This window comes from Melospiza georgiana, chromosome 2 (assembly GCF_028018845.1).
Source record: "Melospiza georgiana isolate bMelGeo1 chromosome 2, bMelGeo1.pri, whole genome shotgun sequence".
In the NCBI taxonomy this organism is placed as follows: Eukaryota; Metazoa; Chordata; class Aves; order Passeriformes; family Passerellidae; genus Melospiza; species Melospiza georgiana.
Window position 1 is genome coordinate 23,180,395 of NC_080431.1, and position 27,129 is coordinate 23,207,523.

A 27,129-nucleotide genomic window follows, 5' to 3' on the forward strand; every position below is an offset into this window, starting at 1 on the left:
CAGAAAACATTTCCTCTCTTTCAAATATAAAGAGCAATTATGTCCTGAATAGATAGTAAGTATGAAAAGTTTGCAAGTTCGTGTCATGAGGGGAGGAAATGATAAATAATTATGGCTCTTACATTGGTGAAATCCTGATTGTTTTTCATATAGACTGTGGAGAACTGTTCCAAATAAAGATGAAAAGACTCAGCCATGTTTATTGTGGCATGGACAGAAAGCAACGTTCCAGTCTTTTTGTGTAGGAAATTATTTGGATTATGAAGTCCAACTTAACTGGACTCCTACCTGAAACCTCTGAGGAAGTCATGTATTACGATACCCTTGTCTTAAAAATCTCATGCTCTTTCTTCTAGAAGTGATCTGAATGTTACTGGTGTGGAGGAAAGATAAAAGAGCCTGTGGATCATCTGTCTCCCAGCAGGGCTTAAGAAAATAATTATATTTTGAGGGCTGAGAGGGCCTAAATTAGGAAGGGTCAAAAGAGGCTAAATAAGGTCCTTTCCAAATGAAAGCCTGCCACATGTACTACCTCAGAGCAAGCCTCATACAACAGTTAAACAAGAGGCTGTTCAGCTTTGCATTTGACCTGTGGGGTTTAATGCAACAGGAATGTGGAATGTGTTTACAAGGTAGCAGTTATTGCTGAAATATGTGAATGCTGTTGCCTGGGGAAATTTCAGAGGATTGTGACTGTGCTGACAGTGGCTGTACCTCTTGGACGGACTGCGTGGATGCTGGGGAGGAAACTGGCCCCAGAGTCTGCAATCTACAGAGGGAATGCAGGGCGTGATGCTCCCCCTCCCCACCCTCAGCTGGATCTCACTCCATTCCTGCTGCTCCTCCGTGCTAGGATGACCCAGGAGTGTGCCCTGGTCCTTGTGCTGGAGACATGGCTTCTTGTTACCCCTGCATCCGAGGGGACTCCAGGTTAGCGCGCGGCCCCAGCCGGTTCAGCAGCGTGAGGCAGAGCTGGGGATGGAGAGCCCCTGATGGCACCTTGCATGAGCAGGTCCTGAAAGCAGCCTGCTTATGTTCTGCCTAGTCTCAGCTTGTAGGCTGGTGTATCTCTGCCTGGAAGGACTCAGGCTTCTCCTAGAAATATCTATTTGGTTCTCTTTGCATTTCCAACTTTCTTTTTTTCCCCTCTCTATTTTAAATGTCCAGTATTGATACTATTGTGCACATGGTTCATGGATGATTTCAATAATTACTTCATCCTTCCAGCACCGGAATTCCCAAGGAAGCTGGTAAAGCCCAGCTTAGTCTCTTTGTTTCATTCACTTTCCTTCTTACTGAAGTTTGCCTAATTTTCATTGCACTAATGGCAAAATATTTGGAAGTAGGCCTAGGATATAACTATATTCTGTATTCAGCTGAACACAACATTTTAAAAGATTTTTCATTAACTTTTAAAGAAACTTCATAAAACTGTTGAAATTACAATGTTGACTATACCACACCTTATGGACCTGTGAAGTTTGGGCCAAATTCAGCTCTAGATGTTGACTGGTTAACTTGGCCCACTGAGTCTCCTTCAGAACAGCAGATAAAGCTTAATAAGGATCTCATTCCAGGTACTGCTAAACACTTTCTGCATCTTAAACTCCCATTAACCTCTGCACTGTACAAGAGCACCCTTACATCAGGCTAATTGATGGAGCAGCAGGTGTCAGTGAGCCATTGCTCAGGGCTTGCTGTGCTTACAGGGGAGATTTACTCTTCCTTCACCACAAAGAAAGTGTATGTGTGTGTCTGTGTGTATGTGTGTATGCAGGTGAATAGATAATTTATTGTATTTATGGTTCCAAAAACCAAGGAAGGATCAATGAAAGCCCTGTTATATTTTCCATGAATTTAAAGGCACTGAGACCTTACAACACTGTTGATATTTCTACTCACTCTGAATACCAAAAGACCTGGTATAATTATTTTTGTGAAATAGCTTCAGGAATGTTCCTGGTGCTGAATTCAACAGTAATTGCAATTGCAATATGTAGAATCAAATGTAATTTTGTTCTAACTAAAGAAAGGCCTTTTACTTTATTTTCTCTATTTCTTTTCAAGGAAAGGCACAGTGAATTTTTAATACTTCACTGACACTTGACTCTGAGTGATGTTAGCCTGCTATTGTAAAAAAGTATGACCTTCTTCACAACATTATTAGCAAAATACTCTATGTGAACACTCAATATTGTTTAACTTAAAAATACAGATTGTGCTTCTATCAGTAAAAATGGTACAAACCTAAAAGTCTGGTAGTGTACTGAGCTGTTTGTGCTCATAAATATAGCAGAGGATCTCTGGTAGGCAGCTAGCTAGGGGAGATCTTGTGTCTTTGTATAAAACAGCTATGCCTTTATTATCCCTAAATGCTGAGGAAGGAGAGCCAATGTGGCCTTTTTTACTTCAACAATTCTCTTTATAATCATGCTTTCCATGTTGCTGGAATAAATCTCCTGGCCCCTCTATTAAATCACAAAAAGTTAAAGACCAAAAGCAAGAAAGGATTACTGCATAGGAATAAGACATTTCACATGAGTTTACTTTATTCTTTTGTCCATGCAGACTCCTCCCCCCACCCCCCTTCCTGTAATTCTTTTATATGGTTGTTTGCTTTGCTTTGGTTTTGGTTTGTTGGTTTTTTTTTTTTGGTTTTTTTTTTGTTTGTTTGTTTTTGGTTTTTTTTTTTGTTTTGTTTAAAGAAAGCATGCAAGTCAAACTAAGGCTTTTCCTGTGAACAAGTGTGGCCTTTGTGAAGATGTATACCTTCAAGTTACTGGATTCTATCAGGGAAGGAAGTTCCCCTCACCCTTCTGGAACAGCTAATTCCCTGCACTATCCAGGACATCAGACTGGGCAGTCCTAGTAATGCCTTCTGACCTCTTTTTTTTGTGTGCTCTGTAGCAATGAATTGTTTTAAAAAATAAAAATCTCACTCCTCACAAACTGCTTGGGAGGAAAGTTTATTTTATGGAGTTTCTCACCTCTCAGAAATGCTGAGGGAAGGACTATTAATTCTTGGGGGGAAAAAAGAGGTAGAAAATGAAGGTTTTTACTTCTCCCTCCTATCTCTTGGAAATGCACTGTGCTTGTAATAGAGAAAGGAATGTGCTCTTGGCAGGGCATGGCAGAAGGGCTGATGAGGCTCTGATGAGAATCTGCACGGCCTTTGGAATAGCAGGGGTAGATGCATCAGAGGGTAATTTGGGCTGGTTAGACAAAGGAAAATACACACTCCCAACAGCAGTGGAAGACTGAAAACAACTGAATGCCCAGAAAACCCTTCAAGGACTGGGAAGAACTCTCTGTTGTAGCCCCTAAAACCTCACCTGTTGCTCATGGCAGGCCTTGCCCTGTTTGCACAAAGGCTCAGGCTTGAAGCCCATGCAGCAAACTCTATCCTATCTCCCCTGTCCAGTCTTCCTTTAGGCAGGTATTTTATTACATGACAGCCCTTGATGTCTCTTCTCAGTGATTACAGGAATGTTTACAACGTGTGCAGGAGGAATTTGAGTGATAAATGCAAGAACTGCAAAGGCAAGGGTAGATGCAAAGGGGCAGCAGTGTGTCAATAGTTACACATTGCTGCTCCTTGTGGCACAGCTTGGTATTCTTCCACCTCCACCTATGCTGAGCAAACTCTGGTGCAAAGAACAGCATTGGAAGAGATGTGTGCTGGTGCAACTGACTTTCATTAGTTATTTCTAAGAGAAAGGGCAAATCACTCACAGCTAGCTCTATTCGTTATGACAGAGAGTGGGAGGAGGATTAGGGGATCCTGAAGTGGCAGAGTTTTAAAAGAGAAGGACATTGACTTATGTTCAGGCTGCATGTTGTCACCTGGCTGCTGGCCTAGGGCTCGTGCAGCCCTGGAGAGGATGCTGGCAGCAGACACTTGAGCCAGCCTTGCTCTGAGCACGAGGAGTGGCTCACAGGCTCCCACCACGCACCGTGCTTGTGCAATACGCAAATCGCCTTTTAACGCTGCAAACATTGCATTAGCTGGAGGTAAATGTTAGCCACAAGCAAGGAAACAAAGCCTTTTATCCGCCAATAATGCAGATAAGAAAAGATATGGGTAAAGTGTATACCAGCTTCAGTGAGAGACAGATGAAAATGGATAGCAAACTACCATTTAGGCAGCCAACCATTTGTGCAAATACCACATTTTGTTGGTGTTCTCATGGACATCAGTGTAAAGTGCTAACAGCAAAGAACACTTGAAGTCATAGACTTTGCAAAGCAATAATTTTTGTTTACTGATACACACTATTTGAACAAAATGGAAGGAGATGATTGTCTGCCCAATTTTGAAAACAAAAGGCAAAGTTGCATACAAAAAGTGAAAGGGTGGTTTTTTTTCCTGATTTGGCATGAAGATTATTTTTTTATATTTTATTTAGACTTGGTAGTACCAACCAGTGCATAAAATGTCTCAGAAAATGTCTTCTCTCGTTAAATTATTTTTAATAATTCACAAATGATGAGGACACAGCTAGAATATATACTGTGGAGTTGCTGACATATGGTAGAAAGGCAGAATGACCAGGTGCTGGCACTCTGGATAAAGCAGCTAGGATGGCTGTGTGTATGTAAGCATGCACTCAGGTGCATTTATTCCCTTGATTTAGAAATTGGTGGCCAAATAAAAAACGAAAAGTGAAACTCCTCTGGCCTAATGAGAGGTCTGAAGCAGAAAAATGTATGGCTTTGGAAATGGTGTTGCAGTTGTTATGAAATTCTCCTGTCTTTTTTATGAGCTTTTTGGATGTGTTTATACAGACTAATGAGATTCCCAGAGACCTGCTCCTCACTCATGTGGACACTCCTAATACCTGGGCTCATATGTGTGTGCTGTGCTAGCTGAGGGGGAGCATTCCCCATGCTTTTTAGACCTTCTCTTGCAGGTGTTTTATCTTAGAAAGCAAAGCTCAAGATGATGGCTGCCCTTTGGAAATGATTTCATAATTGGACATACTGTGAGAGATTTAGTTTTGGCTAGGCTCAAGCCTTGTCACCTGGGAGCGCTGAAAGTTGTTTGAGAGTGTGGAAGGAGGGGACAATGATCTCTGCTAGCAGGAGCATGTCTGAGCAGAGAGGTGTGCTGAATGAACAGCAGGGTTTCTTGGGCTGTGTGAATACCTGCCTGCTGCCCTACGCTTCCTTCTGCCACACCCTGCACAATGTTTTCAGCACAAGGTCTCCCCTGGCTGCAGAGACAAAGCTCTGTGTGGGAGGCAGGAGATCACAACACTATTTGAACCTGTGCTATGCCAAGGCAGGGCACCCTGGGGCAGTGTCCAGGTGGTGCCCTTGCCGATGCACATGCCAGACAGCTGGAGTGTCTCCAGGGTTGTGAAAGCACTGCTGATGTGCCTGGGCTGGCAGAGGACCATGGCAGGCACTCTGGGCTTGCTCCCTCTGGAGACTGTGAGCTGTCCTGTTTCTGCAGTCCCAGTGACAGGACAAGAGGCTGTGTGGCCTCTGGATGGTGCCTTCACCTCAGGTCTGAGTCCTCAGAGAGGGGGAGGATGAGAAAAGGCTGCCTCGGTCTTTGCTCCAGGCACTTAGGATGGTTTTGTGTTGGTTACTCTCTCAGCTAGAGGAGTATCTCTGAGTATTTGGGTTTTCTTTATATCCCCAGAATCCCTGCTTTATCTTCTTTTTTCTTTCCCATCCCAAATCTTCAAGGCTGGGTAATACCAGAGGGAATGTTAGTGTATATAGTGATGTTCTGAGAAAAGGGCAGCTCTTTGTCTCATGTAAAATAATTTCCCCAAATTCAGATTTTTTTAACTCCTCATGTTTCTACTAGAAAAGGGATATTCTTATACAAAAGAGAAATGAAAGATGTAAATTGCTGTTGGTTTTTGAATACCCACTTTTGAGTGTACCGGCATTTGGAATGGATAAGAAGGGAAATAAAAACTTGCTGTGATGCTGCATTCCATCTCTATTCTCTGCAGTGGCATAGTCTCAGATGTGTTTCTTGTGTCTCAGCTTATCTAGAAAGGACCTAGGAAGGAAGGAAAGTGAAAAAAAAAGTCTCTGCTGGGAAATACAGCAAAAATACTGTTATAAACAGGTAATATTTAGCAGTTTGTCATCAGACATTATATTTTGCTTATAAAAGCTCATAATAAATTGATAAACCAAGTATCTCTAGTATTCCACTGTGAAAAGAACCACACATACAATGTGGAAAAAAAAAAAAAAGGAAAAGGGTGTGACTGCCAGTGGTGTGGTAAATCTTGCCCTTGCTAACAAGGGAGAAGCAATGCTGGTTGCTTCTTTAGGATGAAAATCCTGCTGAGTTTTCAGATCACAGGATGATTTAGGATGATTAAATTAAGTGATGGACTTCAGTAAATCCTTAGGGAAACTGGAAATGAGAAAGCTCAGCAGCCAAGCCTCTAGATCCAAGCATAAGTGCACAATGAATGCCACCCCTCCCAGTGGGTGCCAAATTCAAAGCTGCTGGATTTTGTCAGTATTTCTCTGCACAGCTCTTAAGCTTGTAGACCATTGTAGATCTTAAACAAAGCTTTGAGAATGAAAAAACTTGGCTCCAGAGCAAAAACTGCAATCTCTGTTTACATCAGGGAAATGACAAGCAGTTACAGTAATATCAGGGGTAAACTCTGGATTTTTTTTGTTTCTCCTCTTAAGTATCATGTTTTAATCAAGTCTTTCCTATGATGAATACATTAATACTGGAAAGCTTATTGCAGATGTTGAGGAAAAGGCTTGAAAGATTGAAAATCTGCCCAAAGATACCGTTAAAATACATTATACTGAAAGAAAAAGGGAAGATATAGATAGTATGCTTCTCTGAGTTTCTATATTTGGGAAAAAAAATAGGATTATCTCCTGGTGTTGGAAACCAGTGTTTTCACCAAAGGAAGCATTTAAAAGGAAGCCCAGTTTCCCCCATGTTAATAAAAACAACACAGTAAACTTTAAGGTAGAAATGAATGTGATTGCCTTCAGCTGGGCTTGGTGGGACACCAAGGCAGGCAGTGCTTGGCTTGCAGAGCATCACAGAGGGATCTCTGGCAGCTGCTGGATGCTCAGCAAGGACCAGTATTGCTTCACACTCTCTTGGGACACTGCTCCAATGCAAACCATCACCTGGCAAAGTACTCGAGTGTCAGCTTCAGTGTTGCAAACACTAAAAATGAATCTGTTGACTTTTGAGTATTTTTCTGAAAAGCTGAACACCAGTACAGTGCCCAGAAGCATTTTGTGAGTTCCTGCAGTCCTCTCTGCTGCCTGCTGATTCCCCCCCACCCTGTGCCCTTCTCAGTTGAGGAAGCATGTGTCCATTCATCCTTAGATGCAAACAAACAAATCTTCCTTTGGTAACAGAAGGCACAAAACTCTTCCTGCATCCTTGGTATGGGGCAGGTGGCTGCACCTCGCTCCCCTTGTCATGGTGTGTGTTTGCACAGCATAGTGACTGCTGCAAGGGCTGCTGTCACCTCCTCCTCTGTGTCAGCCACCACTGGCCTGGGACACCCAAACCTGGGTTCAGGCTGGAAACTTGTCTTTTGAATTGAAAACCAAATCCTTAGAATGGCGTGATGAGTTGAGAGGCAGTTTTTATTAAAAGCCTTAGTGACACCCCACTGCAAAGCCAGTACTGCTTACCCAACTCAAACTTACAGGATTTATTTACCATAATTTAAAATAGCCATTTCCTTGCTGAGGCTAAAGGAGTCTCTGGGCTCCTGCACAGGAGTTTGAGGCCACTGGTATTTGTGCCTGGTGTCTCCTGCACTCAGGTGCCTCTGACCCACACCTTGGGTTGCTTTCTGCCTCACTCCAAACTTACCTCACCTGGACAACCTTCCTCCCTGCACACAGCCTGGGTCTCTTGGGCAGCCCTCCCACAGCAAAGCAGCCACGTTTTTCCCCAGGTGACACTGAGCTGTCTAGGGATGACTCTGGCAGCAGTGGTGGGACCTGGTGTTATGGAAATTACACATGCCAGCACAATAACTGGGTTCAATTAGGCTTCTGCTCAATCAATAAGCTGAAAGCCAGATTCCTCTGTAAAAGTATTTTAAAAGTACTTTTTATTAGTAGCATTACAGCCTGAGTTGGACATCTCTCAAGAGGATCCTTAAACAAGGAAATCCCTGGATAAAGCAGTACACGGAGAAACAGTATATTTCAAACAATCTTTGTGTGTTTTGCTGGCAAGTAACAGATCATTTACATATTGGACAAATTTAGAACCCCCCAGGTAATATAATATCTTTCTGATTTTCTCTTTGTCACGTGATCCTTTCTCTTTGACATGTGATCCTTAAAATAGTTGCAGATGTCAGAGGCATCTGGGTCCACAAATATACTTGCTACTGTATTTTATTATAATAAATAATAATAAAATATTGTTAAGATTCTGGAGAGTCATTCCCCTCTACCTCAACAGTGCCCATTACAATCTTTTCTAGTATTTATTGTATGCTGCTCTGGTCTCTGTCTACATTCCTGTACTTTAGTTCAATTTACTCATCTCCTCACATGCTCTAATCACACTTTGGGAGTTATCTCTCTCTGATTATAACAATCCCAACTAGGATCAATGTGAGGCCAGAGAACCTAACTTTCCCTTGCCAGTATGTCAACTCCACATGTTTTTTTAAATTGTTTTATCTTGCTCTTGAGAATGGAACAATTCCTTCAGCAACAGGCCAGCATTGGCCCAGGGTGGGTCATATCCAGAGCAAATAATATAAAATAATGATGCACATTGACTTGCATCTTCCCTTAACCTAGGAATTCTATTTCCCCACATAACTCAATCCCCAGGATTCCAGGGGTGATGGAATATGAGGACCACATACATATGCACAGGTAGTGGCCAAGCACTTCCTTCCTTCTCACAAGCCAGGGCTCCAGCCCTGTACTCCTGCAAGAGTCACAGTAGTGGAGGGCTGCCTTCCTCTGGGTAAGACACACATTCTGAAATAATGTTAGAAACCAGCAAAAACATGGTGGGGCCAAAGAATTTCTGCATGAGGAAAGAAAGAGAGTGAGGATCTTGCTTCAAAATGCTAGACTGGCAAGAAGAGAGCCCATTCAAGGTTCAATGTCCTTCTGTTTCCTCTAAGTGAGGAGATTTGTGCTGCACCCCTGGTCACATATTAGTGTCCCTCAATGTTTGAAGCATCCAGAGGAAACAGTTTTTGTGACCTCAGATGTCACAAAATAAATCACACTAATCTTTGCATGCATTATGGTGGAGCTAACTTTTTTAAAAATTGGTTTTATTCTCTAGAAATTTGGCTGCCAAGGTTTGAGACAGGAACATAGTTCTGGTTTGTCAGGAGTATAGTATACTATCTGATTGAATTTTGCCAGAGGGAACATGTTTATACTTGCCTGCATGTTTCCAACAAACATTGTCACTGTGTGGGAGTTTATCTCCCAGTGGCTTTGCTATTGAGAACTAGTGAAGTATGGCATACAAACATTTGGACAAAAAATAATATACCCTCACCTGAGTGCAGCTGAATGCAGCAGGCTGATGCCAATGAACCACAGATGGGGATGTGAGTTATGTCATCCACAATTTATACAGAGACTGTAGAATCCCACTTCTGGATGTGTGCAGCTTATAGATGCTACAGGGCATGCATATAAAGCTGAAGTTTTAAAGATAGTGATTCACATTCCTGCCATTGCTACTGCAACGTGACAGCAGGAATCTGAGACACCCTGTTTAACAATTGACTGGGTATGCCACAGCCCACAATACATATTTATCTGCCACCTCCCAGTGGACATTTACTTTAAAAATAAAGGTATCCTAGATCACAGAATTGTTTGTGTTGAAATGGACCTTAAAGAACACCTCGTTCCAACCTCCCTGCCATGGGCAGGGACACCTTCCACTAGAATGGGTTGCTCAAAGCCCCATCCAGCCTGACCTTGAACACTTCCAGGGGTGGGGCATCCACAGCTTCTCTGGGCAACCTGTTCCAGTGCCTCACCACCCTCCTCCATTTGGTTTTTTTCTGGGGTAAGTTCCTTATTAATTCTCCATACTTTGGGCAGGTGCCCTTGACCAAAAGTTGCTCACCCTCATGTTTGTGTTAATTCTGATTTGGTACCTGGTGTGTGGTGGCAGGGGATGTTTCACACCCAAGCTGTGGGTCTGTGGTGCAGCAGCCCTGGAGCTGCCAGCCAGCAGAGGTGCCTTTGCTGTGGCTGTCACTGTCCTGCAGCCCTGCACTGTGGCCCAGCCCAGGTGGCTGCAGATGGCTCAGGTGATATGTTGTTGTGTTTTACATTTGAGTAATAAAGGTTTCATTTCCATTTCACTACCTTGTTGGATTCACAAGCCTTATTTCTTAAGTCTCCTGGTACTTCAGAGGATCAAAACAGCCACGGTCTACTCACCCTCCCCTGCAGGTTGTGGCATGAGCTTCTGCCTCTGTTCCAGCCCAAAGAGTGACTGTACAGCATTTAACTCACTATCCAGTCAATGGCATCCATTACTTTCTTCTCCCTTGACCATGAAATTATGGCTCTCCAGATGAAGAAAAGAGAGCACAAACAGACTACCGCACCAGAAATATAATTTAAATTACAAATAAATTGTCTTCAGAGTTTGGACATGTGCAGTTTTGCAATTATTTTTTAGTTTAGGAACCTTCATAAGCAAAGTAATATTTCACTCTGAAAAACAGAGAGAAGAAAATAAGACAATCAGTTTTTTTATTTTCTCTTGTATTTCTCTGTTACTAATTCTCCCTAACTCTGTTATCTATCCAAAAAGAAAGGAATAGAAAGAATCACTACCTTTCCTCAAGTTTCTTTAGAAAGGATAAAAACCATAATTTACAGAATACTTAAAATTGGACATAAATAAGGGAAAAATATGTGGGGTTCTCTACTATTGTTACTTGTACACTTGCTCCAATGCTGTCATTTTGTCTCTGGACCTGAATGGGCTGAGAAAGGGAGAATCAAAGAAGCCCATCTCCCCTAATACACATTTTCAGAAGCATTCAAGAATTCACCAAAGTCAGTCGTGAGACAGGAGGGGCTGGTGGACTAAACTGTCATGTACTATTGTCTTCTGAAAGTGGAAACAGTCTGTGTAATCTCATACCTCTCTATAGCCTAATAAGTACCATATGGGATATTTTTATATATTATGTATATTTATATATAATATACACACACATATATTTAGACATGTATAGAGATGTGTTATGTAAGCATACACATAATATTCTATTCTATTCTTTATATTTTAGCAACTTGCCTTATGTATGTGTACACATATATAGTGAAGTACTGTTACTTTGTTGATACAACTAACAGTTTTTGTTCCTCCTTTAGTGATTGCCACATGAGTTCCTCAAGGACAATGGACCCTAAGATGAGAGAGGCTGAAGGAGATGGAGAGGACAGTTCAGGTATAATTTCACTCTTCCCTGGTGAAGGAAAAGTGCTGTGGCTTCTTGAGTTCTATGCCTTAGCTCTCTCATAGAAGTGAGTTAGTTTGTTTAGAGAACGCTTTCTGCCTTTCTCTTCACCTTTTTCCAAGAGCTGTTACATGTTTTCAGCATTTTCAGAGGCTTGAAATAAGATTTTTATAGCATCTTGTGACCAAGCTAACTTTTTTACCCAACAAGATACAGGAGAGAATGAAATGCTGATAGGGATGCCTCACAGTACTGTCATGTCAATTTAAACAGGCCAGGCACAAGGTGTTGGAATTCTTGAGGAAAACACTGATTTAATTTGAAATAGTTTCATTCAGAGAGCTGCAACTGATCCTAATTTAGGTCTTTCCTCACTGAGCAGACTAAAATTGCTTTTCAAGGTTATTGCTTAATTCCTAGATTAATACTTTGCGATCCACTGAATCTTGTAATCAGCATTAAAAATATTCTTGATATATTGTAAACCCAACATTTTAACAGCATTACCCTCCCAACACTGTGCATTCACCTATGTTTGCCTTTTCTACATTTAAATTGGTTTTGGTAGCATTGCTCTTATCATCACTATTTAGCTTGCTGAACAAAGGCATTGGGTTTCCAAGTAATAATTTCTTTTTCATATCCCAGGCAGTTTAGACAAAATTTCTCCTTCACAGTTTAATTACCTCAAGAGGCAAGTAGAAACTCTATTAGGAATGATTCTACACCATTGGTTATTTCTTATGTCTCATAAACATTGTAATCCATTCTCCAAGATAACAGTAATTTCATACTATCAGTACAGTCTTGAAAGACATTAATGCAAGAGTGGACTGTGTTACATTTTCCAGGAAAAAATCCACTTATGCAAAAAATTATAAAGAAATGTTATTGTTCAAAAATTTGCACATGCTGCTGGTTGCATCTTCTTTATGTTTCTTCACTTAGGAAAGAAAAAATCAAAGTTCAAATCTTTCAAAAAGTTTTTTGGTAAAAAGAAAAGGAAAGAGTCGTCATCTTCTGTGAGCAGCAGTCTGAAGCTGTGCCAGTCAACAAATGATGTCGCGGCCTCTCATGACACGCGCACTAGTTATGATTCTGAAGATGAGCTTGAGTAAGTCTTTGGGCTCTGTTTGGTAAACAAATACAAAATTGCTACAATGTCTGTAGATTAAAGACACCCCAAAATTGCCTCCTCCCCTTGTTCATAGTGCTGTATTTTCAAATAGTTGCTTTTCCCAGGAAAGTACAAATTAAAATGGTTGATGCAAGGCGAATCAGAAGGGAATTGAGTGGGGTGTAGCAAGAAATATTAATGTAAAAAGCTTTCATTTAATCGTAAATGAGCCTTGGGTTATAATTTCAAAAGAATGTAATTCCCATCTTCAAAAATGAATTAGATAATCGGTTTATATCCTACCAGGATATAAACCTTAGTCCCCTAAAATGTAGCTACTAAGGATTGTTAGAGAAGGTTGACTAACCATTTATGCCAGGGTTTGAAAGCAAGGAAGGAGTAATGGGAGTAATGCAACTGAAATCAGCAGGATCCAGAGGCTCTGAAGCCTTCTTTTCCTCTGTGTACATGGGATTCATCTGACCAAAGTGAAAATGTCTGCATTTGAGTTCTACCACAGATCCACAGAATGGTATGAGTTGGAAGGGTCTTTAGAGATTATCCAGTTCCAGCCTCTCTGCCATGGACAGGCATAGGTAGTTACTAGCTGCCTTTTCTAATCAGAGAGAAGTCAGCATTACTAACAAGGATTGTATCATCCTTATGCATGAAATAGGCTCTGGAAGTGCCTACATCTTCCCACGGAATGTAAACAGGAGCCTGGGATAGCCACCTCCAATGTAAATAGCTGCAATTTGATGTCTGAAGTTAGACCAGATGAGTCCCATCCTGTGTACCTCTGCCTCTGAAAACCCTATCTTCATGTTACCCACTATGGAAAGTGACCATGAGAAGCCCAATCCAAACATTCAGATATGTCTCTGGACAGACAGGTGGACTGAAGAGCCCCTTCGATAACCAAAGAGCAAGTCTTTGCCTTGGTGGATGTTGTGCCCCTCAGAACAATTCTCCTGGTCCTCAAGCAAGGGGTGCTGCTGTGCCCAGGAATGGGAAAGGAAACCATCCCGGCCATTTAAAATGACATTATTCGATGTGGCCACCAGGCAGCGCCAAACAACCAAAAGAAATTATTAACAATCTTTTTTTTTTTTTTTCTTTTTTTTCTCTCTCTCTTTGATGGTTTGGTTTTGTTTTTTTCTTTTTGCTGTCATGGCATTGGCAATAGTAATGTTAGTTAGTACAGCTTGAAGCCCTCGGAGTTCTGGGCTGGCAGACCAGGTGGTGTGAAGTTCTGTTGTTTGACAACTTACTGAGTCCTGTAAGACGTGGATGGTGAGATTTTCTTTCCCCCATGTGTGCCTTAACAAGGTCATGTCTGGGTGGGTGCCATCTCTGGCTGTTCTGGCCATATTCCTGTGCTGTAACCTGAAGCGTTGGTACATGATTGTTTCTTAATATTTATGTAGACAGACAAAGACCAGGAAATTATTTGAAAGGAAGGAAAATTAATTTGAACACTCTTAATCTGAGGAGACATGAAGGGACTTCCATAATGTATCTGGGAGGGATGCACCTGCTGGAAAGAGGAAATGAGGATGGAATGGTGGGATAAATGTGCCCACGCAGTGACACTGCCTGTGAGTGACACTCACCCTTGTTGAGTGCTGGTGCAGGGGGCACCACTGCAGCCCTGGCTGGCACCTACTCTGCAAATTGCTATAGATCTGTCTGACCTTGGATGCTTTGCACAGATCACATTTGCACTCAGATAAATTGTTCTTCTAATGTCTCTAATGCATTAAGCAGACGTAGCAGGCTTTCCTTCCTTCTGCAGCAAGAATGTAGATCAACTCTTTCCTGCCATTGTTTTATCAAACATATTTATAACAGCCACTATGGGGAAAATGTTACTGTCTGCCATGATTGTTTATGTTTGTCTTCAAGGTTCCTATGACAGTATCTAGGATCCAGAAATACAGCTCTTTTTTCTTTTCTGCTCAATTCCCTTGATAGTTACATAAACCCAAACAATTTTCTATTCTGCACTCATTTACCATTTCATGGCTCCCTGATTTAAAAAATTAGAAAAAGGTACTCTTAAAAAATGCTGTGTGCGCACATTTCTTGTCCCTTCTCAGTCAGGGTATGAGCTAAGCTGAGGAAAATGAGCATAAGGAACCTCCTAGCAGCTAGCTGTCTGTCTGTGGGCCTCCTCTACCATTCCCATAAAGGAGCATGGTGCTCATACCCCACATGCACCATTTGCAAAAGAAGTTACATAACACATGCATCAGAAGTAGGAAACAGAATATGAGAGAAACTGCCCACAGAGCATCTCCTACTTCCCCCAGCTAGGCCACAAACATTGTCAGTGAAAAAATAAGTCCCACAGGCTCATAAGAGAAAATCTGAGGGACCTTGATATAGAGCACAGCACCTTTTAAGGATTTATGCAAAGGATTCCATGTAAGGACTACATTGCCTGAAATGCTTTTGTTTATGATCTGTATGGCAGAGATATATTAAATTCTGTACCACATTTAGATAGTAAAAGATACTTGTTCTTTCTATGGTCAGTCGTTTGCAAGACACGGTCTTACATTAGCTAGAAGTCTCAGTACAGACTCCTTTATGTGAAGTCCGTTTTGCACCTGGGCCTGCCTGTGGCACTGTGCCACCACCCAGCTGCTGGCTTCCACCCAAGGGCCAGTAGCTTTTTTCATAACACATAACTTGTCTTCTGGGGTTAAACTGTCTTTAACCTTGATTCATTTTGTTAACATGGAAGATAACAGCATTTCTATTTTTTTGTTGTTTTTAAAGATGTTACTTAGATTACCCTGAATGGCTGTATTCATGGGGAAGTATGGAATCTTGTTTGTGATGTTGCATATCCCTGTATCCCATTCCACCTTCAATAGACCCCTTGAGTTAAGAGAAATGGCAAAAAAGTTTGCATGTTTTCACTCATTTTTTATATTATTGTAGGACACATAAAGGCATTATGGGAAGCAGAGCTTTGTCACATGATAGCATTTTCATCCTGGAGACTGGGCAAGAGCCTGCAAGGCCAGTAAGAGTGTTTTCTCAAGAAAACATTTCTGATCGGATTAGAGCTTTACAGGTAACTTAGACAATATAATTTTTTTTAAATGCAAGAGATGGAATGTCTTTCCAGGCTTGATTTTTTTTTTTGATAGTCTTTGTAGTTGAATGTTTGATTAGTAAGAAATATCTGGCTGCAGTTTACATCAAATTATGCATATGCTAATTAGACAGCAGTATCCCATCTTAGTTCTACATAAATTATAGCTGAAAAATGGGTAGTTTATTTGGCTCCCTAAGATAATGTGTCAAGTCAGATGTCCTGTGCCCTGGATCATTCAGCTGTGAAGTTAAAATAATGGTAACTCATTGACCTCAGCTAACAAATGTTCTGGGGAAACCTCCATCACTATCATAAGCTAATGTATTTTATGCCACACTGAAGGTGAAACTCCAGCCTACCATGAAATTGGGACCTCCGCCTCCATTTGGACTTCATGCAAAGAGAACAGAGGATGCTGGGACCAGTTCTGAAGATGATGGATTACCCAGGAGCCCTCCAGAAATGTCTTTGCTTCATGAAAGCCTAAGCTCAGGCATGAGACCGAGAGTGAGTAGTTCCAGTGTTGGCAAATACGTGTTTAATGACTTGTTTTACCTATATGCGGATGGTAGAATAAAGTATTTGGTTTTACATATCCCTCTTTTACCTCTGAGCAATTCAGAAATACCTTACTCAAATTGGGAAAACACTCTCTCTCTGTAAACAGCTACTTAGAATCTGTATTCCTATTAAAACTTAAATATCACACCAGAAAATGCAGAACTAGGAAGAAGAGTATGTGATTGTGTACACGCATGGGAATGTTGTGTTTTTTATAGAGACTACAAAGAGCTTCCAGGCATAAAAAAATAAGGCTTAAAAATCTGTATTCCCCCTTGAGTGTGTTGATAAGAGAACTCTCTAATGTTCTTTTAGGTTGTCATTGGAAAAAGAAACATAAAATAATCTGATTTTTTTAAAATTATAGTTTTGTTAGACATTATTTCATTCTTTATCTGCATGTCTTACACTTTATGTTTGCAGTGTCCTTGCCAACCCTTAAGACTGTAGAGAAAAACAACTTACATTGTCAGTACCTTTGCGCACTTTGTGTAGATGATTTCTGTGATTATATCCACCTTGTTTGTCATCTTTTACTGAATCTCTTCCTCATTCCATCCCACAGTTCTCTGACTCTCACAGGCACCTTAGCTCTTTGAGTTTAGCTGGAACAGGCAGTGAAGAAGAAGAACAGGTAACTTCTGCCAAATGTATTAAGGGACAAGTAATTACCCATAGTGGTTTTTAAAAGAAATATTAAAAAAATATTATTTTGTTGCCTGTCTGCTGCAAGAAACATCTTTGTATGCATGTAATTGCCTGCCTGTCTGTTTGCTGTTTTAATGTCTTTCTGTCTAATGAAAAAAACTATGATCATTTATCAACATAATTCTGATGCAAAGTCATCCCATTATTATCCCATTGATGACAATTAATGTCTCTAGAAAAGCTCATATCCTTTAGCAAACTTTAATCTCCAAGCACAACCAACCAGATTTAGACACTGAAGAGTGTCCATTTTTTCAAAGATGGCAAATTGCAGTAAAGGCTGTTTGAGTTACATGCACAGGATAAGGGAGAAATCTTATTGAAGAGACAGGAGCAGCTCTAGATCCTCTGAAATCTGCCCAGACTCTGCTTTAAGGACAAAGTTACCTCACACTGACACAGAAATTGTTTGCCTGATGACAGTGGCTGACATTGTTGCTCAGGAGTCTGAGTTCAGCCTTCAGTCAGATTCTGGCTGTGAATTTTGCTGAAGTGGTGTTTTTCAGAGCTCAAGTATAGGCGCATGCTTGGCTTTCTTCAATCAGAAGCCAGCCCTTCTGGCTGATTAAAGAGCTGTTTTGCAAAGCTCTGAAGAGTCCCTTTTAGCTGCCCGCAGCTGGAGTCCTGGTGGAAACAACACAGGGGGTAAAGGGAAGAGCATTTTCTAGGAATAGGAGGAGGAGTAGAAGGAAATTGCAGAAATGAAATAGAGAAATAGTCCTGAGCTGACCATTTCTTGGTAATTATGCAAAATGTATTTCAGGACCAGCTGCAGCAGGGCTCAGCAAAGATTTCTGGCCTTACTTCTTAGATTCCACATGAAGCTGTTTGAAAAAACTGCTTATATGCAGTGCAATATTATTATTCTTAAAATAAAAACAACAGAACTCATGAAGGAAGTATTTCTTGAAAGCTGTTACGGGCTCACTGCAATTGTGCCCAGTCCAGGTGCATGTTTGCTGAAAGAGGATTTATGTCTCCCTGTTGATCCATTAACATTACTGTCTGACTCACTTGCTGACTCCTGAGTCGTGGCGATGACTACACAGCTGTTTAGCTTTTTCCACATGCCCTATCATTTAGCTCAGAGTTCTCTTCAACCCATGCCAGTTTGAGAGTGCAGCCAGAATGCAGCTCCATCTAAAGGCTTTCCTCCCAAACCACAGGATCTACTACCTGACATTTCAGAGAAATTATTCCTGCTTCTGGGAGCCAGAGGAGAACAGTTCACAGGGCTGAGGAATTTTGCACAACCCAGTCCTGAGGTTTTGGGCAGCAGTGACACCTTGCTTTGCTGTGTCTTGGCAGCTTTTCTGGATTGAAGAAAGGAATAACAGCTCTCCTGTCTGGTTTTGGGGATGGGGTTTCCTCCTGGCCCCCCACCTTGTGCCACCCAGCACGACCAGCTGAAGGATGACTGAGCCATGTGCACATGACATTTGGAGAAAGGGTCTGCCAGCTCTTTCCTTCTCCAGCAGGCTTTGTCAAAGCCAAACTTCATGGGACAAACAACTTCTGCAGCCGGCTCAGAGCTGGCATTCACTAAGGCTGCTGAAATTTAAGCAAGAAAGCAGATTTTGTATTTTCCGGTGTAATGGCCAACACTGAGCACTGCCAAGGAGAAGACATGCAAAGTTCTCGAGGAAAAGCAGGAGCCAGAAGAAAGGCAGGAAAATAATGACGTGCTTTGAAAGAGAACATGTGCCGTGTTTTTATCATGGAGCTGAAATGTCGATGTATTCACTGTTAGCTACTAATGTATAATGCAGCCACCTATCGTTTGTTGTACATTAGTCATGTCTGACTACTAGACTGCAGATATCGTAGAGTTAAAATTAATGAGAGCATCCATTATCCATTATTCAGCATGTCTGAGCTACCTTCTTTTTGTTAAGTAGAAAGTATGATTAGAAGGTGTGGATCCAGCCTCTGCTAAAATCAATGGGAGTTTTCCCCTGGCCATTGAGCAAGCTGTAGCAGGCCCTCACTACACTACAGAGTTTCTTTGGGCTGCAGTGCACATTGCAGAATTCTACTTGCAGATATTGCTGATGCTTTTTCTCTTCCAAAATAAGATGAACACAACCTGCCCTGCCCTTCTCCCATCCAACGTCCTTAGTAAAATACCACTTCCAGAAAAAAAGAAAGAAGAAAGAAGAATGCCCACAAAAGAAAGTGTGACAAAGAAAGAAATCTCCAAAGGAGTGAACCAGAATTTCAAGCCTACAAAGGGAGTGCTTTAATGAGTTGCCAGAGGTGATATTAATGCTGTGACAGATAGTTTGGAAATACCATTTTGCCTATTTGCCAAACTGAATCTGAGAGGAAGGAGGACCTCTTTTTAGAGTTTATTTTAAACAAAATTTCCAGTGTTCTTCTTGCATCATCCCTGGAACTAGGGTAGTTTTTGGCGAAGCTCACAGGCAAGCTGAATTCCAGCTTTGTGAAAGTGTGACAGCAGCATTCAGGAGCTGTTTCTGGATGGGCTATTGGCCTCTAGTAGGAATTATCCATTGCTTCCTTCCCCAGAATAGTTTACTAATGAAACTTTACATTTCCAGTAAATGCAGATATAAATACATGAGGTAAAAACACAAGCTGAGTTAAATGTCAATGCCACGAATTCTTAATTTTTTTTTCTTTGGGAGGGTATTGTAGAGTTGAAAAGGACCTGTTGACATATAAGAAGCTAAAGATGCTCAGCACAAAACAGCTGTGGATAGGAGCATAGATAAAGATGCTAGAGGACAGACCCAGAAAGGAAAATGGCCCTTTAGGTTCTGTAACTGAGTACTCTTCATAAATCTGTCTTCTAAAACATGCTGGCCATGTATTTGTGTGCTTTAGATCTTCCAGTTAGATGGGATTTGCTCCTTCCCCCTGGACAGTATATCATAATACTCTAGCAGCTAAAAATGCAGAATTGCTAACATCAGTACATCACATGCAACTTTAGGAAATGCAATGTATTTTAAAGAAAAGTCAAAAAGAAAAAGAGGCAAACTTAAAATGGTAATAAATATGGCTACTTATTTGTAGAATTGTTATTTTTGTGTCTTTGTTTCTTTGTTTGATTCTCCATTTGGAGATTTTTTTCTTTTTTCAGGTTGCATTGGGTTCTTCTAGATCTCGCTCCACAGACAGCCAGCTGTTCCTTAGGCACGGAAGTAGCAAAGCTGGCTCTCCCCGGACATCTGACAGCACCATCTCCCCTACAGCCAATTTTGACACTCCACCTGAGCTTTCTGCTTTCTTGGATAATTCTGCTGCTAAGCATAAGCTTTTAATAAAACCCCGGAACCAGAGATCCAGCAGAATGAGAAAATTTTCTCAGGTACATGTGAAAATAAACAGTGTAACTTTTGACAAAAACCCAGAAAGTTCTTACTGGACCTTTTACTTCAAACTCAGATATGATAAATGAAAGTGCATACTATTTTTAAAAAGGCTATTAGAAAGTGTATAATATTTTTTAAAAACCACATATTTTTTTCTAAACCATCCTAAATACAATTTATCTGATCCCTTGTCATATTTTGTGAAGGGCATAGCTTCGTTTTTCTTCTTGCTTTCTTTCCTTCCTCTCTTTTAGCACTGAAGCTTTCAACTTTTACTACAGTACTTAGACTTTATTGTTCATAGGTTTTTTCCAATGTTTTAAATACAGTAAAACCATTAATTTTGCTTGCTTACGACCAGAAATATTATTCTCCCTGCCTCAAAATATTACTAGCTGATAGTCTGTATTCCCCAAATCTGTGAGTGACCTTCCAGCTTGGTAGAGCACCGCTGTGAGCAGCACAATGATGAGGCCAGTTATTTAGAAAAACACATAAAGCAATAATTCAGCAATCAATCCTTCTTTTCCATTCTAACATTGTTACTAAAATATGATTGCTTTGTCCAGACTGCCCATAACTGCCCGCTGACTGAGGCCTTCTGGATTCCCACAGAGAGTGTTCACGTGTTTTGATAAAACAATTTTTCATATTTTCTTGCCCAACTCTGCCTGTGCTCCTTGCTTCTGGCTAACTGATACCTTGTGCTTTTATGTTCTTGTGTATATGGATTGTGGATGCAGGTGGCATTGCAACTGGAGATTTTTTGCTATTGCATTTGCAGAACGAGAAGTCATATGCACCCTAAAATATCTTCAAAGTGTAGGTTTTGTGTTCTTAGTGTTAGGGCCTACATCCAAAGTATATATTTACCCAACAAACTATGGGGAAACAGTGAGCTAATACAGGCACCATATGAAAAGGCATATTCAGCAGCTCACTACTGTGCTTTCAAATAATCCTGTGTACTTGGCCAGTCCTCACATCAAGTTTAATCACAAGACTTCACAGATAACTACATATGAATTTGTTAACTTTTAAACTAAATATGAATTTATAAACTTTTATCAAATATTTAACTCTTGAAAAAAAAAGAAAACTTTTACACAAAGGAAGCAAGGCTGTAATGCTGTATGACAGTGGGATTAGAAACAAGACTGCCATATGGGGCAGATACTCAGCTGGAATGGAGTGTCATAACAGGATGGTTTATTTAGGCTTTTGCTCTTGCTTCTATGTACCCTTTCCTCTTCAGAGCCATGTTTAAGGAAGAATGGGTTGTTTTATTTTTAATGCTAGTATGGAGTAGCAAAATACAGAGACAGATTTTTCTCTTTCAAGTGTTGCTTTTTGCCCAAGGGCAGCACAACATAGGCAGTATGCTCTGGAGAATCAATTGCCAAGGACAGTCCAATGGCCATTGTTCTGATGGAATTCCCATCTACAAGGGCATGAAAGCACTAGTTGTGCAGAAGGAAATGTCACATATTGCTTTTATATTGGTTAAATGCATTATTCCAGAATCTGCTTAATTAAAAAAGCATCCAGTCTGTAGGTTAAGAAAACTGCAAGCTCAGCACTGGAGGCAAGTATTGCCTTCCTCTAAGATCTCAGCTGTAAATGTAATGATGAATAAGAAAAAAGGTGAAGCTGTACATGGTGACAGGGCTTTTTGTATTTCTTTTTTACAGAGGACCCAGTCTGAATCTCTGACTGATTTGAGCTGTACCCCAGAGGAAGACGAAGAGGATGATGCTGTATTCAAGCCCAGCAATCAAGAACTGCCATGCACAGCTGCAACACAGGATGTGGCTTTCTGGCCAAAGCCCAAAATGCCTGAGGACCACCCCCCTGCTCTGAGACCAGTGGTGACTCAGCCTGCTTCCGAGCCTGCTGATGGACAGGAAACCCTGCTAGCAGAGAATCAGCCAGAGGACTGCCCACCAGCCCTGGAAATGACGTGTGAGGAGCCTGAGTCCTCACTGCCATCAGAAGGCAAAGACTCTGCAAGTTCTTCCTATTCCAGTTCAGACAGAGGAGTACAAAAGCAAGAAGATTCCTCAGAAACACTGGTTCTGTTGTCTGGGGATGGGTCAATCAATATTGTAAATCAAGAAAATAAGGAACTTCCTAGTGTGTTTCCATTAAACAAATTACCGTCTGAAGAAAATATTTCAATTAGTAAGAATAGTATTGTTTGCTTGGGAAGGTCAGAAGAAAATAAGCAGAAGGATGATCAGGTACATGTGGAAATGCCCTGTAATAAAGGGACAGACAAAGAGCTTACTCTATTGTCAGAGTCCAGCAAGGAGTGTTTCATGGGTTCTTCCCAGCCCACAGACTCATTGCATGTTTCACATCCTGCTTCCTCAATGCAGATGGGATCACCTACTTTCTGCTCTCTAGAGAAAATAAAGACTGCACAGGAGGCAGCTGCTTCTGAGAAGGAGAACAAGGAGGAACAGCTGGGGAAGAAAGCTGAAAAAGCAGTTAATGAACTCAATGCCTTCAAAAAGTTTTCTGTTTCCTCTGCACGGGAGAGACCAAGCACCAGAAGCCTCTATTTCCCAGAAAGATCAGAGTTGGAAAGCTCATTAAATACTGGATTCTTCCTGTCCAAAGCAAAGGTCTCCTCAAGAAATGATAAGTGGCAAGATGACTTCCAGAAGGGATCAGAACTGGACAAGGAAAAAAGTAGCAGCAAAAAGGAGACTTTGCTGCCAGAATCCTACTCTGAGAACACAGGCCAATCTACAGAAAGTTTGGCTGGTTATATTTCCCCAGCTGTTGATGAAGTACCAATGCCAAACAATTCTTCAGCAGTATCTCAGAATCAGCCAAGTTTTAAAGATAAAAGTCCTTTTCAAGTGAAACTTAGATCCACCTCACTGTCCTTGAAATATGAAGACAACTCACCACCAGAATCAAAAGGGATTAAAAGATACAGTGCAGAATTTAATTTAGAAAATGAGGGATTGCCTTCTTTTCTAAGAGGTGATAAGCTAGAGATCAGAAAAACAGCCAATACAAATACTGGTGATTCTTTAAATGAGAAGATCAAACCCAAAGCAAAGTCCTCTGAGCAGCTTAGTTGCAAACCACCATTGCCTAAAAAGCCAGTGTTGCAAAGCATAACCATTCCAAACACTGCTGCAAGCAAGGAGAAACAGGACAAAGCTATTCACTCTCCTGAATCCAGAAATGAAGACAGAGACCTGGAGAAACAGCCAACTGCTTGTAAAGTGCCTGGTAAGACTCCCAAAACTTTATGAAGTTACCTTCACTTGCAAAGAATGATCTTACCTGTGGAGAGCACGAGGCAGCACTGTTGTGTCTGCCTGGTGAGCACGAGCTGATGGCTCTGCCTTCAGTGATGTTGCTCCCTTATCTTCCCTTGCTGAAAAGATTATAAAAAAGACAGCAGGGAAGAAACAACAGACAGAATGAGATGTTTTTACCTCTGATTTTTGAATTTCAGGTTATTGTTTAAAGGATGTTCAAAGTGACACTTAAAAAATAAAGTACACTAGCACATATTGGAGAACAGGAATAGCAAGCTACTAAGTGTCCCCATTTAGAGGTGCTGCATGGCAATTCAAAATCCAAGAGCCCAAATTAAGTGTAGTGCCCTTTGTGGGGCAAGTGACTCAGACCTCTAGACCTCCTTTTCACCATAGCATTGAGGCAGAAATGCAATGAGGCTCCACCACTGCCTGCCATGGTAAACACACCACTTACTTGTTGCCTCCTGTGAGGTTTTCTTATTCATTTATCTATCTTTTCATTACTCATTCCTTGTTTAAAACCAAAATTAACAACCCTGCAGCTTCCTGGAGTTCAAAGGCAGGAGAGACCATAAGATCGTGTGTACTGCAGATTGTTATATTTTAACCTGTTGTCTGTATTATATAATTGGGTTAGAGATCAAGAAAAATCAGACCTCTGGAGACTAATTATACACTGTGGACTGCAGGCAGAGAACAGAAAAGACTGGAAGAGGCACTACTGTCTGGGGTCTTTGCAATGACAATAAACACGTTAGGTGAAGCACACTCAAGCAGTTCTAGCAGGAGACCTCTGCTCTTCACTTCAGAGAACAGCTGAGAGGGGAAAAAGTCAATCTTTAGGTCTTCTGATATGTGGAAGAAAAGTCTTCCTTGTCCTGGACCTGTATGGGCATGGGTTTGATGTTATGAATGTGAAAAGATGCTGGCCAAGTAAATAATAGGCTGCCTCTGTGCCATTGCAGAGCTGCCCCCCATCTGGTTGCTCTTCCCTGATTGGGGTCTGTCTCTGAGCTTTGGAGAAGGCAAACACCAAAACAGAAGAAGATCTCAGAGCACAGCATGCCCCTTGTCCTCTAGGGTGACAAAAGTCTCTTGCTGGTCCCAGAGGCAACTTACCTGACTGACACCTGATTTCAGTTGTCTTCTGCTGCAGCATTACAGACATTTTTGCAGGACTTTGGCCATGTTCATATAATCCCAATACTCCCTTTAAAGGCATTTTCCCTTCTGTGCTGCCCTGAGCAGTTGATTATTTGTTGTGATGCCCACATCTCTGATGGAGTGAGATTTTGGGGAGGGTCATACTGGGAAAAGAGAGGAGGAGACCTAGCATAGCAGGATTGTTGTGGCAGGGTATGGAGGAGAGCAGTAGGAGTGCCAGTGCTCCCTCTCACAGCCCTGTATCACATCTCTCTTGCTGAGTCCCAGAGTGCCTGAAGGTGGACTGGAATGTCTTCCTGCAGTGAAAGACAATGAGTGCTGGAGAAAGAAGAAGGGGAAGAAATGAAGCCAGGGAGCACATTTCTCCTCCAGGCTTCTCCTGTGGCTCCTCAGCCCTAGGATGAAGGAACCTCTGCCCTGACATGCAGAACTGCCCTCTGCAAAACAGATCTGTGGGTGGGAGTTGTGCCTTTGTCTCCCTGATAGAGATGCATGCACCTGGAGTTTGAAACAGGGTTGAGAAGTCCTGCTGTGTTCCCCTCCCCCTGAGAGTATTACACCAAATCTGTATGATCTGATGTTGTTTAAATTGATGCTTCAGATTTGTCTGTGATGGCAATTAGTTTTCTTCCTTATCTACTGCCTTCTTTAGACACCTGACCAAGCATCTCCCTGTGCTGTTGCCACTTCAGCCTGACCTGGCCACCTGAAGTCATGGCTGAGTGAGGTGTGCCCACCTCCTCTGAGTGCCCTGGAAAAGTTGCACAGTGACTCCCAAAATTATGTCCCTCTGTGAGGCATAGGAGAGTCATGGGATGCAATGAGGCCTTGGCAGGGAAATAGCCCAGCCCAAACATAATTTTAAGCTCCTTGAAAAGTTTCCCTCAGCTCAGTGAGTCAGGAGTGTGTCTTTGCAACTGCAAACAGGAGAAATCCGACAAACACAATCAACACAGTCCCTCATGGATCACATGTGTCTTATCAGGCATCTCTGGGCTCTGGATCTGCTTGGACACTCACTTTTTTTTACTTTACACCCACCCAGCTGTCTCCTGGCCCTGGAGTTCGTCAGCCTTTTCAAAGAGCTGTGGTCACCATCAAGAGATGCTGTTTATTTAAGCTGTCAGGGAGTTTCCCCTGCATGTTAGGAAATCTGTGTGCTAAACAAGACAAGCTGTGAAATGGTGATAGAAGGGGATGCAGTTCCCTTCTCATGCACACTCATTTCAAAAAAGTCATTTTGCTGTGTCATTGAGGTCAGCAGGAGCAATGTGGTTCATTCAGTTCACATTTAAGCTTTTCAGCACTTTTGGTACCAAAGGAACAGGAGAGCTGATGGATGCTGGCTTACCACTTCAGGTGAAAGCATCACACCTGCTCCCCAGGGCTTTCCGGGGAACTTCTGAGGGATTGCTTTACCTCTCTCAGGCTGCAAGGAAACCCTTTAATGTCTGTGTGAAATTAGTCACCCCAGGAGGAGTCTTTTTTAAGTGTCTGGAGCTAAAGGCACAAGTCCTTGCAAGATTTAAAAGGATAAGCTGTGTTGTTTGGAGTTGATACTTTGCTATAAATCCTGTAAAGGGCAGAAACAATTACCATATGTTAACAGGTTATTACAACAGCGAAACCATAGGCAATACTTGTCTGAATCTGCATATTAGGATAAACAAAAATCAGCAGCTGAGGAGCTGTAGTGGGCAGACATCCTCTGAAAAGAGCAAAAGAGCTCAGGGAAGAACGATGGATGTTATGATGAATGAAATTGGTGTGCATTGCCTGGAAAATAGAGGCTCTGAAATGACAAGAGAAGTGTTTTTCTCTACATCAAAAAGACATTGCTTTAATGCTGTCCAGGCTACAGCTGAAAAACAAGCTGTCTGGCTTTTTTCCCCCAAAAGAAGTTGCTTTCTCTGTTGTGTCAGGTTATTTTGCAACATGGCTGTTTTCCAGCAGTGAAATAGACTTTGATGCAAACAGCAGTTTCTTGTGTAAAAAAGACTCTTCTGGCATCGGTGGTATAGATCCAACCAAAAGTCAAATACCTCTCAGAGCAGCTTAGGGAAGAAAGAAATGTCAGAAATTCTTAACCAAATCTTTAGAATAGCTTTGTCTGAAATTAAGGAATTGGGTGTGAACACTGACATGAATGCATGTAGTACTTTAATAAACAAAGGGAAGTATGTAGGCCAGGATATTCTAAATGCTATATGCATTTGTACAGCCCTTCTTAAAATAACTGGAGTTTTATAAATGAGCAAAGATACAACAGTGTGGAATTAAATATGCATGCATAAGCAGTGTTATAAAACAATGACACTTACATACAGAGAGTGTTATCTCCCTGTGTAAAGTTGTTTAGATTAGTTTTGAGTATGTTTGCTTTTAAAACACTCAGGGAATC

General features: G+C 41.5%; 1 protein-coding gene across 5 annotated transcripts in view; it reads left to right on the forward strand.

Annotated features, from left to right (window-relative positions):
* CRACDL (CRACD like) overlaps window positions 1-27,129 on the forward strand; it is a 62,913-nt gene that overhangs the window by 26,694 nt on the left and 9,090 nt on the right. For 4 of the 5 annotated variants that reach the window (XM_058042982.1, XM_058042967.1, XM_058042989.1 and 1 more), the window contains 7 exons: window positions 11,362-11,438; window positions 12,396-12,561; window positions 15,514-15,649; window positions 16,016-16,180; window positions 16,800-16,868; window positions 20,049-20,276; window positions 21,972-23,529. In XM_058042982.1, coding sequence (XP_057898965.1) covers window positions 11,372-11,438; window positions 12,396-12,561; window positions 15,514-15,649; window positions 16,016-16,180; window positions 16,800-16,868; window positions 20,049-20,276; window positions 21,972-23,529 — 2,389 coding nt within the window. In that variant the 5' untranslated portion in view covers window positions 11,362-11,371. The remainder of the gene's footprint in view (window positions 1-11,361; window positions 11,439-12,395; window positions 12,562-15,513; window positions 15,650-16,015; window positions 16,181-16,799; window positions 16,869-20,048; window positions 20,277-21,971; window positions 23,530-27,129) is intronic. The other variant, XM_058042995.1, reaches the window with a different exon arrangement.